At 37.7% G+C, this 20,179-nt stretch overlaps 1 protein-coding gene across 1 annotated transcript in view; it reads left to right on the forward strand.

Moving 5' to 3' along the window:
- KIF6 (kinesin family member 6) overlaps positions 1–20,179 on the forward strand; it is a 4,303,753-nt gene that overhangs the window by 2,387,879 nt on the left and 1,895,695 nt on the right. Inside the window, exon 13 of the mRNA XM_044084863.1 lies at positions 2,848–3,051. Within this exon, the coding sequence (XP_043940798.1) occupies positions 2,848–3,051 (204 nt within the window). The remainder of the gene's footprint in view (positions 1–2,847; positions 3,052–20,179) is intronic.

Raw genomic sequence — 20,179 nt, forward strand, 5'->3', positions numbered from 1 at the left:
CCACATATATGAGTCTTGGAATGTAAAACTGTTATTGTAACACTGGCTGTTAATCAGTACCTTGCACATCAGAAAAGATTCAAATAAATGCTGGCATGGCACCAGTGCTGGCCTTCACAAGGTTAATAGTACAGCTTGCTGGAGAAAAATGAGCATGTATAGTGGATAAACCAAAGTGCTGCATTTTTACTGCTGGAGTGACCACTCCTCAAAAAAATTCTGTTATTGTAATTTTGTGTTAGTCACTAGTTCATACACAGTATAATGAACCTATGATTGGTGTACATATCTCTGATAAAAGGGTGTGGTTTCTAACTATATACAAAACAAAACAGTGTAAGAAACTTCTGTGTGTGGAAGATTTTCAATCCATATATATGTAGTTAATCACTGAATATTAATTAGATCAGATAATGGTAGTAGAGGTAGTGAACTTAAACTCGTCTTAAGTCAAAAAAAAAAAAAAAAAATATATATATATATATATATATATATATATATATATATATATATAATTTGAAATATTATATAGAATTACTAAATATATAGAATTACTAAATATTTGAAAGTAATCCAAGCAGGGTAGGCAGTCTGCTTCCAGTCGAAAATCCTTTGACAAGTGATCCAAGTAAAACAAAAATAGCAGAGTAATAGTTTCCTCACAAGCTTTCTAACTATAAATATATATATATATATATATATATGTATATATATACTTTTTATCAGACAAGAGAGTGGTTTATTGTGCTATAAAACAAAGTGTTATTGTATACACATTAAATTCATATCCCATCCCCCATCAGTGTGACATTCGAGCTGGTCCTGCCCTACTTAGTAGCTGTCATAATATAACCCTTATGTATGTTAAATAAAGTTAATAATGATTCGAGCTGGTCCTGCCCTACTTAGTAGCTGTCATAATATAACCCTTGTGTATGTTAAATAAAGTTAATAATGATATGATACCTCTTGCTTAACCAGATTATTAAGTCTGTGATTTTATCCAAGGCAATATACTACATGGCTACAATTATATAAATCTGGCAATCTAAAAATATATATGAATATATATACATATACACTTTGCATGTAAAAAAAATTGTAAAAATCATATTCTGTTTCCATACCCTATTGATAACAAAGCTCGCTTTCTTTCTTATTATACAATAATATTTTTGTAGATAGTTTTTAGGGTTCATGTACACAGACCTGAAGAAGTCTAGGAGGATGAAAGCAATCTTTCTTAACAATAGATTATGGAAATAGAATATGATTTTTACAATGGATTTTTTGCATGCAAAAATTATATTCTATTTCCATAACCTACTGTTAACAAAGATCACTTTCGTTCTTCTAGACTTCTTCAGGTCTGTGTACAAGAACCCTAAAAACTATCTACAAAAATATTGTATAATAAGAACAAACGTGATCTTTGTTTACAATAGGTTATAGAAAAAGAATATGATTTTTACAATGGATTTTTTGCATGCGAAGTGTATATATATTCATATATATTTTTAGATTGCCATATGGTCTAAAGTTTATATATTTCCAGCCATGTAATATATTGTCTTGGATAAAATCACAGAGTTAATAATCTGGTTAAATAAGAGATACCATGTCATTATTAATTTTATTTAAAGTACATAAGGGTTATATTATTATGACAGCTACTAAGTAGAGCAGTACCAGTTCGACTGTCACACTGATGGGGGAAGGGATGTGAATTTAACATGTATACCAATAACACTTTGTTTTATAGCACAACAAACCACTCCCTTGCCTGATAAAAAAGTATATATATATATATATATATAAATATATATATATATTTATATTTATATTTATATATATATATTGTTAGAAAGCTTGTGAGGAAACTATTACTCTGTTATTTTTGTTTTACTTGGATCACTTATTTGTGTACTTAATAAAGGATTTTCGACTAGAAGCAGTCTGCCTACCCTGCTTGGATTACTTTCGAATAATTAGTATTTCTGTGTAATATTTCATATTATATATTTTTTACTATTTTTTTGACTTAGGACGAGTTTAAGTTCGCTACTTTTGCTACCATTATCTGATCTGATTAATATTCAGTGATTAACTAGATGTATATGGATTGAAAATCTTCCACACAGAGATGTTTCTTACACTGTTTTGTTTTTGGACCCACTATACTTGTTTAGTGGGTTGTTTGAGACTTCGGGGATACCACGGAGATTACTTGTGTTGTAACTATATAAAAACATACACCTCATATTGATTGCCATTGGAGAAAATGAAAAATGTAATTATTTGAGTTGCTCTTTTCTTTGTACTAAACATAAAATACTCAGAAATGTGTTATTAGTTATCATGTTAAATAACGAAGTCTGCAGTCCATCTTTATTGGAGTACAAGCTCAATAATGCAGGGTAAACATAATGTGTATACCATACAATGAATCTTTAAAGCATTAACAGTAAAAGCAGCTGAAATTTGAAATTGTGCTTTCATTGAACTTAAAACAGATATAATAATTCTGTATAAAGAAACGTGAATAAAAAAAATTGTTGTGTTAGGCTGACATGAGATAATGGGATTACAGACAAAGGTTTTTACTTTCTTAGATTTCCTTGTGGGAAGATGCAGCACTATTAGGCTAAACACTAGTTTTGTGTTTCTTTCAACTAGCCACAAGTAGGGATATTTGAAGTGGTAATGCCTGGTTTTCTATTTTAAATTTATGGCTTATTTGGCATTATGTGTTTATTAATATTAGAAGGAAAACATAACTTGCAGCACAAGGTGCTAGCCACTGGGTCAAGTCAAGCCTGTTGTATTAACCTTAATCATTTTCTTCAGACATATTAGTGAACATGCTGAAAAAAGAAAAGAAAAGAGCACAAGATGCTATCAATCAGTTGCAGGCTTGTTTTTTAACACACTCCCTCACAGAAACCTCCACGTCTTCCACAGAATCCAGCTTGAAACAAAAATCATTCATTGCACTGCATGGACAAGACAACCGGGATAGTCAAGGTACTGCTCTTATTCGCAAGAAATTAGGTAGGTAATACATTTGGATGTCACTGTGCAGTTTAACATTTAGCTAATGAAACAGACACACATTGTTACCATAATGTACTTTATATTATAAGAAAAGGAAAAAATAGACAGAAAAATGCATTAAAAACAAAAAGTTAAAAAAATGTTTGTTAAGTCAGGCTTGTTAATATACACCTTATATGTGCTTTGCCATTACTCATTTACCTGTGCCTCGGGATCTGGATGATTTATTTTCCTATTTGTATAACTCTTTTGAAAATCTTGAGCATCCATTACTGACTGACTTGTACCTATGTGTTTAGATGCATCTTTTCCTCTTTGTGTGACTAGCTTAAAGTCTGATCATCCATAGTGAGGTGCCCCTTGGCATTAGACCTTCTCACAAAATCCCTCCTCAGGAATTTACTGGTATTCAGAGCCCAGTGGGCCAGAGTTCTTTGTAGTCTTTTGTACAGTGTAGATCTCATTTTAATTGTACATTATTTCATATGTTCCTGTATACAGTGTCTAAGAGTTATAGATCTTTTAGCTATAACAGTAGACATCACTTCATTTCTCCTTACCAGTTCAAGCACTGTCTGTTCTGCCTAGAACAGCAGCATGATGATGAAGTCTGTCATGCCTTCAACTGCTGCAGTCCTGTGAGTGATTAATTTAGTGAGGGCGTTTCAGCATCTGCACTAGTCCTTAGGTTTATTCTGTGTAATAATGCTTAAGTTGAATTGATGGAACAAGATCATTGGATATAACGGGCATTGAGAGATCCATGGCAGAACAAGCAAAAGGTATTCAGAGACTGAATCTAAGGTATACAGGTATGGCTGTGTTATGAAGTCCATTGCTTCTACAGTAGCTTATGCTTCATCTCTTGGTTCAGTGTGAAAACATTTGATGTGATGTTGTTTTATTTCGCCTTCATTCTGTACTGGTTGGGTTTGGAACTGATCCTTTGTTCCGACCCGGCCTTATACAAAAGCTTGAGGTCTTCAACTAGCTTGCTCTAGGTTATTCCCCAGATCTCGTTTGCTGCTAAACAAGATCGGATTCTTCACACTGGCTCTGGCTAAGTGAATTCTTTACAATTGTTGTTTCTTGCTAAAATTTTGATAGTTCTTTCTACCTTTGGGATTAGTTAGTCATTTAGTAAATTAGTTAATTAGTGAACCTTTTAGCAGTTTTGCTGTGCTCGTTACCTTGCTATTTCATTGTTGGCCATCGTTTATCTCAAGGCCTACTTTTCCTACCGTATCCAGGCTTTCCTTAGCGTGTGTTTAACATAACTTTTGTCAAGCTTGTTGTTTGAGAGCTGTGCGAATTTATATATTCTATATTTAGTTAAGCTAGATAGTTAACTTAGAGGGCTGCTTAGCCCATTTATTTAGAGTGTTTTTTCCCGTAGTGTGTGTGTGTTTGATAATTCTTCATAAGCTCATTTGTTGAAGACCTGTTTTATTTTAATGTATCTCTTAATTAAGTTAGGTCGTTTAAGTTAGAGGGCTGCTTAGCACGTTTAAATTAGAGGGTTTTCCCTTAGTGTGCACTTTAGATAATTCCTATTAAGCAAGCTTGTTAAAAAACAGTTTTATTTGGTATATTTTTCCATTAGCTAAGCTTGCTCATTTAAGTTAGAGGGCTGCTCAGCCCATTTAAATTAGAGGGCTATTCCCTTAGTGTGTTTACCTTTGTTTTTATATATATATATATATATATATATATATATATATATATATATATAGTAGTTGCAGTGCTGACTTGCTTTTTTCTGTTCAGATGTCAAAACAGCCCAAAGATGCTAAACCCTCGGGGTTTAAAAAATTTACTAAATGCAGTCAGAAAATATCTGTGACTGACGGTCATACTGTGTGTGTACTGCCTTGTAGCAGTACACCTCAAGAATCTTGTGCCATTTGCCATTTGTTCAGCCACAGGGTTCTTCTTGAAAGGTAGAATAAGTTGATACGTAGAGGGTTATTGAATACTTCCTTTTCAGAAGCTATAGGAGAAGGTCAGAGTCTCTCCAAACAGACCTCTTCCCCTTCTTCAAAATCTGAAAGATCAGGTAAAAGATCTTCTTCTACTTCATTGGAGGCTCTGTCTGAGCTGACTAAAATGTTGCCAAAAATTTCCTCATTGGACCCCAAGCCTGTCAGGCCCAGGAAGCCTTCCACTTCAGCTCCTTCAGTGTCGGAACCATTGGTGTTTCAAATTCGGAGCCAGTCCCTAGAACTGGAACTGGATTCTTCGACATTGAGATCTCCAGTCTTACAAACTTCCAGATCTCCTGCTCCCTCCACTTGATCCTCCAGGTGCCTTTCAGATGATGGATTTGGATTGCATGGTGCAGAGACTTTTGAGGACACTGGCGCTTGCCAAACTTTTATCGGAGCCAACCCAGAGGGTTTCAGAACCAATTAAGCCTGCCCTGTGATTATCGACTCCTCCTCCGACCCAACCTTGGGACTTCGGAGTTGGAATGTATGTAGCTGATTGTAGTGGACCCATTGGAGCCAAGACCCATTCCAGGATCTTCGGCCCTGACGTCCTCAGTTTCATCTGAGCTCAAGGAGTCTAGGAGCCGACACTCTCCATTTGGGTCCAGGGAGGACAGTGAGATCAGACATTTGTTGGATTTGAACTTGCCTCTTGAAGCTTCAGCACAGGTGAGCTCGGCTCCTACATCAGCCTGGGAGCCATCCCCCTTGGTTGCGGGGATGCCTTCTGGTTCTTTGGAGGCAGGAGTTTCCTCAGATCATGGGCAGGGGGCCTTTGAGGTGATGAGGAGAGTACTGTCTCCACAGACAGCTCTACTTTCAGGTCCAGTCATTCCTCCCCCAAAGGCACCAGTGTCCGTCTTGGCACCACTGCATCCACACAGATGCAGAGACCCAAGGCCTCAAGATGCCCCATTGGGTGAACCCCTCTCTTCCAATACCTCTCCAGAATACCCTTCTGAAGAGGTCTCTCATAAGAGACTATGTAAGAGAAAGAATGGATTCCATCACATTTGCCACAGATCTTGATGAGTTAGAAGGGCTCCCACGGTCACCCTCTGAGGATGTCTCCTTTGATACATCATAGAAATACTTAAGAAGACAGGTGGCTGGAATCCCATCACCCCTTCTGAGGAGGAGTCTTTCTACCTGAAGGCTTTTGGGTCTCACCCTTCCACCACTTGGATGTCTCTGCCTTTCAATGAACTAATGGACCTAGTTTCTTGAAAGATGTGGGAGTCCCCAGACTCAGTGGAGCCTGTCCCTCAGAGGCCAAATAAATTCATTACATCCCCCACTGATAAAAACATTCTTACAAAAGGTGTTCCAGTAGATGCTATGGTGATGGCGGCGATGGTGGCCACCAAGAAGGAACTGTTAGAGATATCCTTTCCTGTCCATTGTCCGAACAAAAAGTCTTGTACGATGGACAGATATGGAAAGCACACCTTTTCTTCAGTGGCCTTTGGACTTAGGTCCCTGAATTATCTCACCCATTTTACCAGATTGTAGAGAGATCTGAAGGAGGTAGGAGATGCTCTCCAGGGTTCAGTAACTGCGGGGGAAACAGATAAAGTTTCCTCCCAGCTCTCCACCTTGAATTCAGTGGTAAACTCCTCCATGAGAGTCGTATCTTATGCAGATGATGGACCGAGTAGCACAGCGGGTTCAGGAATTTCCCTAAGGAGGTATTCCTGGATGTGCTTGTTTAACTTTGTAAAGCCCTTTAAGTCTTGCTTTGTTAACGGCCCTTTCAATGACTCGTCCTTGTTCGGGCCTAAAGTCAAAGACACACTAACTAGGTGTGAACAAGAAGGAAAAACTCTCTCTGCCATAGGAATCCATTTTCCCTACCTTCTAGACCTTATCCAAAAGGTCAAAAGGGAGGAAAAATGTGGTTTCGAAAATCCCAGAGAGTTTTTCAAGACACATATGGTGACTCTTCTCCCATGGACAGAGAGGGAAGCAGTAATGGAAGATGCCAGCCTCGCAGCAGAGGGAGTCTGCAAAACCAGGGCGACAGGGAATCTTTCCTTGGCAAGCCTTTCCAGCGCTCCTGAAAGGAGGCCCGCTTGTCCATCTCTGGAGGCAGTTGGTGGTTGCTTATCTTTGTATCCAGAAACCTCGCAAAAAATAAAAGACAAATGGGTACAAAGCATCATATCCAGAGGTTACTTCATACCATTTTCTTTCTCCATCCCAAATTTAAAAAACATCCCAGACATTCCACCCAGTCAAAGGGAACAGGCAACCCTAGAAATACCGAAGTTGCTAGAATCTTCATCCAGACAGTCCCCACAGACCAAATAGGATCTGGAATTTACTCAAGGTTCTTTTTAGTTCCAAAGAAAACAGGGGACTGGAGACCCATCCTGGATCTCAGCAGACTGAACAAAGCAATAAGAAAGTCAAAGTTCTGGATGGTAACACTGCAGTCAGTACGCCCTTTTCTGGGATAAGATGATTGGATGTACTCTGTAGACTTCCAGGATGCGTGCTACCACATACAAATGGACAGGTGATCCAGGAGTCATTTGCGCTTTTGGCTGGGAGCCAGTCACTATCAGTTTTGAGCTCTGCTCTTTGGTCTCACTACATCCCCCAGAGTGTTCACAAAATGTATGGCAGTAGTCACGGCTCACCTGAGACGCCTAGGATTCTCAGTGTTTCTCTACCTAGATGACTGGCTCCTAACTGCTACCACCAAGCATCTATTAATAAGAGCGAGAGACACCACATTGAAACTCTGCTCTCATTTAAGGATTACAATAAATTATGAAAAATCTGCCTTATTGCCATCTCAATGTATCGTTTTTATAGCAGCACACTTAGATACTACAAAAATGATGGTAAACCTTCCTCTAGAAAAAGAGTACAAGCCCTTGGGCATTAGGTTTTATACCTACTTTTCAAGAGGAGGGTTCAGGCAAGAACAGTACTAGGCACCATGGCAGCAGCAATAACCTTGATTCTGTTGGCACGGCTCCACATGAGGATTCTTCAGTGACTGCTGTTCACTCAGTGGTCCATGCAGGAATTACCCATGTCCCACCAAATCATGATAACAGTATCTTGCAGGAAAGACCTTCGTTGGTGGCTTCACTCCACTCTTGTGACTTTAGGTCTACCCTTTCTTCTTCCACAGCCTATAGCCACAGTGACCACAGATGCTTCCCAGATGGGGGGCCATTATCAGGGAAAGACAGTCCAAGGCACTTGGCAGGATCACGAGGCCCACTTGCATAACAATGTCCTAGAGATGAGAGCAATGCTTTTAGCATTGCAGGCATTCCAAGACTCTCTTTCACTAGGAACCATTACAATACAGACAACATGTCAGTCGTGTGGTATATAAACAAACAAGGAGGAACCAGATCTTACCCTCCTTGTCGGGAGACCCTGAGAGTATGGCAGTGGGCTACCTCCTCCCAACGCTTCCTAATACAATGCACATCCCGGGGAAATCCAACTTGATAGCAGATAAACTCAGCAGGGGGATTCTGATGCCTCACGAGTGGTCCCTAAAACAAGAGATAGTGGAAATGATTTCCTGATAATGGGTCCAGCCTTGCTGTGACCTTTTTGCCATGTCCATGAATGCCAAATGCAGGAGCTATCTTGGCCTAATTCCCCCTCCCGGGGAATCACCAAGGGATGCACTTGTACTCGATTGGCCCTTGGGTCTCCTCTACACCTCCCCCTTCACATTGATACCCAAAGTTCTTAAGAAAGCCAGCATTTTGGGAAGGACCTTGATACTTGTCGCCCCTTACTGGCCTTGTCAAATTTGGTTCCCCTTCCTTTGGCCTCATTTCCAGGATGAGCCTTGGATTCTGGACCCAATTCCAGATCTTCAGACATATGCAAGCCATCTCTTCAAACCCTCAAGTTGATAGACTTGCTGCTCCAATTCCAAACATAGCCAGGCTACCTGACCTTTCTCCTTCAGTGAAGCATATCTTGATTTCTTCTCATAAGGCTTCGACGAGAAAATTTTATATCAGCAAATGGAAGAGATTTTCCTCCTGGGCCTTGAAAAATCATATTTACCCTTTCTCCGCCCCTATGTCTTCCATACTGGAGTTCTTCGCAAAACTATTTTATGATGGGGCAGTTGCAACTAAAATCCATGTTCAAATAGCAGTGATCTCAAACTTCCATATAGGTGAAGTGGGGCCGAATGTGATGTCCCACGACTTTGCAAAGCTTTCCTAAGGGGTACCATTTTGTTAAGACTGCCCATTAAACCACCTCTAGCATCATTGAACCTGAATTTTCTGTTATCCCGTATGATTCTTCCCTCTTTTGAACCTGAATCATCCTGTGATATGAAGTTTTTAACTTGCAAAACAATTCTTTTAATAGCTATCACTTCAGCTAGTAGAGTTTCGGAGTTACAAACATTGTCTAACAAACCCCCCTATATGCTGTTCCACAACGATAGAGTGTCTCTACGAACAAACCCATCCTTTCTACCAAAAGTATGTTCTAAATCAAACTTAAACCAATCCATAGACTTACCAATTTTCTTCCCTAATTATGGCAATAAGGTAGCATAAATGCTAAATCAACTAGATGTACATAGACAATCATGTTTCTGCTAGCATAGAATGAAGGACTTTAGAAAGACTGACTAATTGTTTGTGTCCTTCTCAGACTGCAAGAAAGGTACTCCATTTACAAAGATCACTCTTTCAAGATGGCTGTCAGATTGTATCACATTCACCTACAAATTGCAGAACAAACAAGTTCACGACAATGTAAGAGGTCATTCTACCAGAGCTATATATACCTCTTCCACCTTTTGGGCTAAGCTGCCATTTGATACCATTTGTGCTGCAGCAACATGGGCAAGACCTCATACCTTTATTACTCATTACAAAGTTGATTTGGCCTCCAGGTACAGGGCTTCTTTTGGGTCTACTGTTCTGAAGAATCTTCTCCCTTGAGCCACCCAACAAAGATGCTGCTACGGATGCTGTCCCAACCAGTACAGAATGAAGGCGAGATAGGACAACATCACATAAAAAAGTTATGTACTCACCATAATCTTCCATGTGTGTTATCCATCTTGCTTTCATTCTTACATTCCACCCTCCTTCCCCCAGCCTACAGCAGATTCATTTGGTGACTAAGATTCTCTGACCCTCTTCATAGCTCTTATATGCTTCTATTATTATACCAGCAAACAAGATCTGGGGAGTATTCTAGAGCATTATGGGATAGGGTATAAGCCATGAGCTAGTTGAAGACGTCAAGCTTTTGAATAAGGCCTAGTCGTAACCAAGGATCGGTTCTGAACCCAACCAGTATGGAATGAAGACGAGATGGATAACATACATGGAACGTTATGGTGAGTACATGACTTCTGTTTTTTTTGGACAGGAATGAGCAGAAGTGGACAGATACCTTTCTGGGACTGTTTTGGAAGTAGTGTCCAGGACTTGCCTACTACCTTCTCTTGTTTACTTGGGCCCCTTGAGGTCCCAGATATGAGCTCCTTTCAATGATTACTGTATATCTCTTTGTCTGAAATCATTCATAGAGCACTGACTTAATTAATCTTCATATGAGAGTTGGGCCTCTCCCAAGTGGAGGCTGAATCAGTCCCCACAGGCCTTGTTGTGTCTGCTTTGGGCACTTGATCTTGTCAATACACATGCTGTACTTCTGGAATATGCTCAGAGTATGGTATTGCATGGCACAAATGATGTGTGCTATGTCAGGAAGCAGTAGTTAGCCTTTTGATCAGGTTATTTGTATGTCAGTATTGGGGTCAGGACTGGAATTGTTTATTCGGGTGTTTCCCCCTCTGAATGCTAGATGAACATCAGCTGCTCGTGCAGTGGTTGCTTCTTTTCTCTGTCACAGAACTTATGAAGGCCTTGAAAGGAATTAGATGGTATTGAATGGAAATTATGTCTCTTTCTCCTTCTGATTTTTCCACCATTATGGAATTTGTAGAACTAGTTGCATTCTTGAAGAACTGTCCGTGTTCATCATTCTCACTGCTGCAGTAACTCATGGGTTGTATCCTGCCAAGGTTACAGCAACCAGCCCACTTCCCAAAGCTCTAAGCTCCTCCCACCCTGTCACTTTGGCTGCCTGTAGGCCAAGCCCTTTTGCTTGTAACTATAAAAGTAGCCAGAGTGACTAAAATGTCAGTGCTTTCTTCCCATCTCTTGCAGATGCAGCTTTGAGGTTTCTCTGGAGCTGCAGTTGGTCAAGGCTTCCTGTCAGACAGATAAGCCCTGTTTTGGGGAACCCTTCCACACTTAGTTTTCGATATTAATAATATTTTGAGTGTTTTTACTTGATTTCTGTCACATGTTCAGTATATCTGTTTAAGAATGCCAGGCATGTTGGCAGGCGTTCCTCGATTGCCATTGTTAGGATTTGCTTTATAGGCTCATAGTGTCATTTTGTGACTTGGAGCTTTTATTCCAGAATGTTTCTGGTCCCAAAAAAGGATCATTCTTGGAGACCAGTTTTGGATCTCTTCATTCTCAGTCATTTTGTGAAAATTCCAAAATTCAAGATGTTGACCCTCCAATCTGTCTAAGCACTAATCCCAGACCCACTGTGTATAGTGACTTTAGAAATAAAGGAATGCTTATCATCACATTCCCATAGCACACAGCTTTAAGATGCCTATGATTGTGTTAATCTGAGTCACATCATTTCTCTGCATTACCCTTTGGGCAGTCTGCTGCACTAAGAGTGTTGACAAAATTCCTAGCCCCAGAGGTGCCACACGGCAGATTGAAGGGTAGCCACATGTTTCCCTATCTAGATAGCTTGCTTATCTGTGCAAAGTCTTGACACAAATGCAAGTCATCCTTAAAGATTACTTCTCTTCTAATTTATTTAGGATTCCAAGTAAATCTGCAAAAATCCTTCCTTACTGTGACACACACAGTTGTACTTCTGTGGTGCCTTATAGTCATTGTCAATCAAATGTTTTTTCTAGCTCATGACAAAGTGGAATAATATCTGGAAGTATTCCTGAGCTTTTCTCATTAGTCTCAACCTTCTGTCAGAGAATTTCTCAGGATATTGGGTCTCACGGCTTTTATGATCCCCATGATTCCACCTGTCAGGTTGCATATGAGAAAGATTAATTTCTTCCTCAGAAACATTTGGACCCAACATTCTCCATGCCTAGAATTTCAGATTCCAGTTCTAGACTTTGTAAAGCCAGAACTGCAGCAGTGGAGGGATAACTTGTCTCTCGATCCATAGCTCCCTTTCCTCAGCCTACCTTAACACGATCTGTACAAATAAACAACTCAGATTCTGTGTGGGAAAGAGTTTCACTGGGGTAAAAGTGTAAGGACTGTGTGGTAACTCAGATGGATCAAGGCACATCAGTGTTAAAGAAACTTTTTTTAATAAGAAACATCTTTATTGAATCATCACTTATGACATAGGCAATCATATATTTACATAAATGAAAACAAACCATATTGACATATTTTCAGTTGCAAACATTATACATCATGTATAATCTACACTGTCATTGTCATCCAAACATTACATAGCTTATTCAATTCTTGCCTTCCCTTAAACCTCATTCCTCCTGCAAAACATTCTGCATGTGTTGTTCCCATAATTCCCATTTTCTATGCAGTTTGTTCTTGCTCTTTTCTAAAGATCCCACTTACAGTTGTTTTATCTCTATTCCTATATTCACTGCTTCTGGTACAGTTGGTTTAGACTTAGATATCCATTTTCTAGTAATTGATTTTTTGGCAGCCAGCAGAATTTAACTTGGCAAGGTCTTACTATATCTAGGCAATTTTGATTCTGTATCACAGCTCAAAAACATAATTGCCTTAGTTACACCAATTTGCTCACCCAGTATTTCTGATGGAATAGTCTACAGAGAATTTTTAAAGTCTAACAATTCATTAGACCCCCAAAAAATGTGTTCCCAGTTACCACTTTCTTTCTCATCACACCTCCAACATTTAAAATCTAGCCAAGGAAAAATTCTTTTAAGTCTGCTTAGGGTATAAACATAATGTGCAAGCACTTACAAGCAAAGATCTTAAATCTGTTAGACTTCGTTGAATATTTGGGAGCAGTACATATATCCCCCCCATTGTTTTTTAGTGAACTGTTCATCCAGTTTCTCTTCCCAATTCTTTACAACCTCATCTGATTGATTCTTATAGTTATCATGCAGTATTTTGTATGGTCTACTAATTATCCCTTTTTTAACAGCAGCTTCTCTTCCTGATGCTACTAAAACTCTACGAGTGATGGTCTTTCCCTCGGGATCCCCCTATTTCTTTCTCTTGGTCTGTATTCTGATATCAGTCCTTGATAAGAAAAGCAATTAATTTCTAGCCTGCAGTCCAAATGAATTCCTGGCCTCTTCCCATTCCATTATCTTTCCCTCTCTAATTATTTGCTCAGAATACCTTGGTTCCGTTGCAAGTTTTCTGAATTAAATTCCAGCCCCCTCTTGCTTATTCTCTATACTGCTAATTGCAGTCATCCTTTTGGCAGAATCTCCTTTCTCCATCCCCATGTTCACTTAGTTCTTAGAATACTTTTTGCTACTTTATGAATACAATATTCTTTATGGTTATTGTTATTCTCCTTAAGGATTCTTCCTTCTAGATCATCATTGCTCTATTATTGTTGTCAAATGTCTGCCTTCCCTCCATAAAACCACATTGATCCATAACTGTTGATTTTGCCATCACCTTTGCCATTTGTTTAGCCATTATAGACATAAACACTTTATAATCATGGTTTAGAATTGAAATGGGGCCTATGTGAAGTTGGATCTGATGGGTCTTTACCATCTTTAGGTATTACAGCCACCATCTCTTTCTTCCAGGATGTTATCACTTTCTTCCCTCCTAGCTTCCAACTTCCACAGAAATACCATGTATTCTTGGGGACTTTCCTGTAGATTGGTTATACATTACATTACATTACCATTTTATCTCCTCTCCTTGTATCCTAACTGTTACTAATTGAGCTTTATCTACCTCTAAACTTGGCATATTTAATTCTTCTACAAATGTTTCCATTTGTATTTTTTCTTTGTTTCCACTTTTTCTCTGCTTTATACAGATTTTCATAGAATTTCTGAAATATTCCTACTACCCTACTGGATCTCTAGTTATTTTCCTTGTTGTAAACTCCCTAAGCTTGGCTGCAACCCTTTCTGCTTTCTATTGCCTGAGCTATTGTGCTAAAAGTTTTTGTTCTCTGGAATTATTGTCAAAAACATTTTTTTAACAGCAGTCTTTCTAAACTCATTAATATTATTGAGGTAGTCCCTTATTTACTCTTTATCACTCTGCAATTGCACATCTTCTTGTTCTGTGAAATGCCAGTTAGTCTACAATACTTCAACTGTTGTCAGTCCCTCTAAATAATTATTGTTAATTCTTAACCATCTCTATTTTTCTTTTATTTCCACCCTATTTTTAAGCTCCCCTTGAATTTTATCCCACTCCTTAGCTTATATTTTCAGAAGAAATTTCTATCTTCCCTATTAACTCTTCAATAATTTCCACTACCCATTCCTTAAATTCCTCTTTTTAATAGATGGGGTGGGGAAACACCATTGTCTCATTTTTATTTCATTACTCTGAATTTTTATTTTAGTTATTATTGGCGCATAATTTTAAATAATTATTGGATGCATATCAAAACTTTCAATTAAATGCATGTCCCTGTGAAATATAATATCTGTTTAGCCTAACTCAGTTTTTGTTCCTTGGTGAATATGTAAATTCTCTCTGAACTCCTACTACTGAATTCGCATCTTCCATACCAAACATTTTCATAATTTATTTCTACACATCTACACTCTTTTTTATATTTTCCCTTCTAAGCCTGTCTGATACATCCTCACTGTTGCAAATGAAATTCCAGTCCCCACCTGTAAGTAATATTCCCTGTTGAAGGCTGACTATTTCTCCCAAATTTTTCTTAACCTCCATTGCAGAAGTTTTAGGTAGAATATCAATGCATGCCAATGTAATCTCACCTTTGATAACCACATCGCCACAACAGTCAGGAAATCCTTCTTTGTGGCACACCTCATCACTAAGGGCTTTTCATCTAGAAAAAAGGAGGTCATTGTTCCACTGTACTCATCCCTTATTAGACCCATTATAGAATACAATGCCCCGTTTGGTATGTACCTCTCAAGACATCTGCAGCAACTGGAAAGGCCGCAGAAATACCTCACTAAAAGAATCACAGGCCTAAAGCAGATGCCCTATTCTGACCGTCTAAAAAAACTCCAGCTATACTCTGTCGCATATAGTCTACTCAGATACAAGGCCATGTCAAACCCAGAGCTGTTGGACATGCTACACTTAAAGAAATCCCAATCCCTCAGAGCCACATGTTCCAGGGATCTAAACCTTGTCAACACAATGAACAAAACATGCTGGAGGGATAGGTTCCTGACCCACAAACTCCCCAGACTCTGGAATAGACTGCCCATACATGTCAAGAAGAGCGCCTCTTTGGCCATCTTCAAAAGGAACCTTGACGACTGGATGGGAGATAGGAAATTCACCCCAGGGATCACGTCAGTCGCCCTGCTAGACAGGGGTCCAGGAAGTAAATATTGTGGGAAGAGATAGCCAGGGAATTGTTATGGCTAGGCTTGTATAGGCCCTAGGGCCGATAGCCTAGTACCAGCCTATGAACCTATAATACTCCTCCCTTGAGAGGAGTCCATTAGTAACGCAAACCTACCATTATTATCTTTTTTCTTTTACTGTCACTATTGAAGTTTCTCTCAGAATTAGTATATGTTCATAGGTTCATATGTAGGTACTAGGCTATTGGTCTGCTACTGAACTAGACATTTTAATATTTTCAGTATCCCTAATGTGCTCCAATAATCTAACTTTAAAAGGTCTGTGGTAAATGTAAAGCTTGCAGACATATTGTTGCAGACTTTGAAAGAATATATGGGAGGAAGTTTAATGTTAAAGGATGTTTTAGATGTGGCACAGAGGGCATGATATATGTGCTTAAATGCCCCTGTAACAAGTTTTATATCGGTGAAACGAAAAGACCTTTTAAAGTTAGATTATTGGAGCACATTAGGGATATTGAAAATATTAAAATGTCTAGTTCAGTAGCAGAACATTTTTATTATGCACATCAGAGTCAGTCAGGGGGTTTATTAGGGACAATTTTAGAAAAAAGTATCTGACAACTACTTGTACAAGAATATTAAAAATACTCTTCTGTATAAGGAAGCTATTTCTATTTTAAAATTTGATACTTTGGCACCACAAGGAATTAATGTTGATTTTAATTGGATAGTTTTACTTTAAGTTTTTTTGTATTAGATGAACATGTGATTGATTAATAGATTTATTGTTTAATTAGATTAATTTGTATACTATAAAAATGGAGTGTAATGGATACCATGTATTCTCCTGTGAAGGCATACAAGCCGAGACGTCAGCGGATTATTAAACGTTCCTTGCATATGCTTTGGGTCCCCTGCAAGTTTAACAAAGTCAGAAAGTCCAATATGTCCTGGTTTTGTTGTTCCTTCATATTTCACAAATGTAATGAATGCTTTGTATCCCCACATTTATTCATTTTCTGAGTTTCAGGTTTACTTCGTCTTAATCTCCATCTTCTAAATCCAGTCTCTGGTTCATTTCCAATGTAGTCCTGGTTATTCTAATCAACTCTTGTGCTTTTTTTCATCTCTCAACCATCTTCTTTTGGACATTTGGAAATGGTTCAACTGGCATAGTCTCTCAGTGGACATTATTAATAGAAGAATAAGAAGGAGAATCCCCTTCTGTTTGATAGCTGACTTTTTTGTTTGACAAGCTTTTGTATTTCCTACTTAACATGTTCTGTATCAAAAAATGATTTTGATGCTATAGGAAAAAAAATATTCTGAAAACAGCTGGATAAAGCAGCTTGAATCTCAAAGCTTCTTCTAAACATTCCCTGACTGCTGGAATAAATGTATTCTTCTTCTGACTGGTGTACAGTGAGTAATCATTTTCCACACTCTACCATCTCCCACTTCTAGTACTTTTCCTCCTGCCACTGTTTTGTCAGAATACACTCTTTCTGCTGGTAAGATTACATCTTTACTATTAAAGGTCTGGATTGCTTTCTGTTGGCCAGGTAAGGAGCATACACATCGTGTGCCCTTTCAGTTAACAACTCCTGCTGTGAAATACCATTTCAGTTGCTTATTTGTGTTTTCATAAAATTTGTACAGGCTGTTCCTTCCAGTTTCTCTGGTACAGCAGAAAATCCTAGGTTTTCCCTATTTGCTCTGTCCTCTAATTTTATTATTTTTTGAAATGTCTCTTCTTGAGCAGTCTCCTACTCAGCCAGTCTTTTTCTTCTTTTCATCCTTTTGATTTTTGACATTTTATTAGTTCATCTGATTATCTGTTTAAAGCGTCTTCCATTTTTTCAAGCCTTTTTTATTTAATTTGATACACTCCTTCAGAGTTTCATCTATTTTAAACAGCTCTGAGCACATTTGACTTATTTTTTCCCTCTAGATTACTGGAAGTCATATCTCGTACCAAAGATGGAGTTCAGTTGCTTTTTTGCTGAACAGCTGCAGGATTTTTTGCAGCCAGTGATTCTAACTCACCTTTTGTGATTGATTTTCTTTTACTTTCTCTGAATTTCTTTTTTGCTGGCATCCAGGAAGTGCACTTGTAGTACTAGAATTTACCCAAAACAACAAATTCACCGGCTCTGTTTCTGAGTTTCTTTTTTTTTTTTTCAATAATTTTTATTTTCATTTTGCATTTATAAAAGACACAGACATTTTCATATTTACAACATGACCATAAGAGAAAGTTATACACTGTAGTCAATACAGAAACATGAAGGTCATATAACAAACCTATTTACACTATATACATAGATGCTTTCTCAAACAAGTTTAAACAATATAAAGACAACACATACATTAATGTTTGCAATACCATATTTTGTTTTGAATTTGTGGGTATATTGCTAGGTTCCCGTATAACACGTTACTCTATAGTGTGCATGATGTTTTATGCTAGTATGATATTAAAGGTTTGTTCCTAAGTTGCTCGAGTTTTGCTGTTTTTGTTTCTTTTATCCATTACTATTTTGTGAGCTAATAGGTGTTTAATAGCCACTTTCTTAAAACCCTCCCAAGAGATGTTCATAGAGTCTATCCATTTGAGGGGGGAATATATAGTTTCATTAATGAGAATATGGTTATAAGTGAGTTTGCTTATTTTACTGAAATGTTAGATGGGCGAATATGTAATATGGTAAATTCCCATGTAAGTGTTGATTGATATCCCACTTTTTGTAATTGCAATTTCAGTGAATTCCAGAGTTTATAGACGCATTTGCTATTCCAAAATATATGCATTAAATCTGCTATCTGATCCTTGCAGTGTGGACAATATGGTGATTTTGTTGCAATGAATTTGTGTAGTAATGCAGGTGTGAAATATACATTTTTATTTATCATAAGCTGTGTGTACAACAGTTTTTTTAAGGTGTATGCTTTTCAGTGTTAGGTTAATTGCATTGTGTATCTGGTAGTCGTCCAAAGATGGTTGTATTTTCCTGCAACAGTTAGAGAAAAAGAGGTCTTTCTGAAATTTGATTTCCCCTATCATTTTGTATGAGTTTGTTATAGTTTTCTTTGTCATGAGGATAGTCTCCCAGAGCAGAGTGCATTTTTCCATGTTACTATTGGGTATGGTAAGGTTTTTGGAGGTAACTGGAACACATCTCTTAGATTTGTCTAAGCATTATGATGTAAGACTTAGGTAGATTCAGATTATTTCTCATTTCTTGGATAGTACAATTAAGTAGTGGGTAGATATCTTGTATTCTTTTTTCTTTTAATCGGGGAAAGGAATCTAAATCTAGCATCTTATTTATTTTTAAATTAGGATTTTTATGGAGGGGTTGTAATGTTATCAGAGCTTGCCCCAGGTTTAAGGAATGAAATGTTTATAGAATGTTTTATAGGGTCTGTAATTTTGTACGCATGTAGATCTTTTTTGTTCAAAAAGGGAAGTACTTTGGGATTGATGCCTAGTGATTTGATGTATCTGTAGTATATTATCACCCATGGCGGTGGCCAAGTTTTCGCTGACGAGTTATACTCTGCTATTCTCGGTATTCTGTTAGTGTGGATAATAGAATAATAAGTTTTAAAATCTGGTAGATTCAGACTCCCTTTGTTTTTGGAGAGTATTCGTTTTTGGTACGAGATTCTGGTCTTTTTAGGATCCCATATAAATTTTACTAGGGAGGTATGAATTTGTTTAAAAAATTTATTATGTATAGGTATTTGTGATGTCATAAATATATGTGTTAGCCTAGGTAGTATGTTTATTTTAATTATTGAGACTTTGGCCAGAAATGGAAGCTTAAGATTGTTCCACCTTGTACAGTCTTGCATAATGCTTTGCAATTTAAGAGTTATGTTATGTTGGTAGAATTCCTTATTGTTTTGAAAAAAAGTAATTCCCAGGTATTTAATTTCATCCTTTATTTCGATGGTGTCTAAAAGTGGTATCAATGAAATAAGCCTGTTTGGCCTCAAAGGGAGGATATTAGTTTTATTAAGGTTTAGTTTGTAATTAGACATTTAGGAAAATTGTTCAATTGTGTTTATTATTTTGGTCAAATCGGAGTTTGGTGTACTGAAATATATATTTAAAATCATCTGCAAAAGTGGAAAAATATATTTTGAGGTTATGTATTGAGGGGGGATTATGATGAGTGTTTTGTTTAATATATAAAAAACAGTGGTTCTAGGTATAAGTTAAATACAAAAGGCGATAGTGGGCATCCTTGCCTTGTTCCATTTTTTATCGAAATTCTATTTGACCATGTTTTATTTATGTAAAGAGATGTATAGGGATTACTATAGAGAATTTGAATAATCTGTACAAAGTTGTTAGGTATGTCAAAATAAGGTAATGTTTGAAGCAAGAATTCTAGGTTGACCCTATCAAATGCCTTGTGGGCTTCTAGTATCATTGCATAAATGTTAATGTTCTTCTGATTTGCAAAAGATATCAATGCATCCGATGTTAGCATGTTATCACTGGTCTGTCTCTGTGGTGTGAACCCGGATTGTTCTGGGGAAA

This window comes from Protopterus annectens, chromosome 1.part1, assembly GCF_019279795.1.
Source record: "Protopterus annectens isolate FY-2018-M chromosome 1.part1, PAN1.0, whole genome shotgun sequence".
NCBI lineage: Eukaryota > Metazoa > Chordata > Ceratodontiformes > Protopteridae > Protopterus > Protopterus annectens.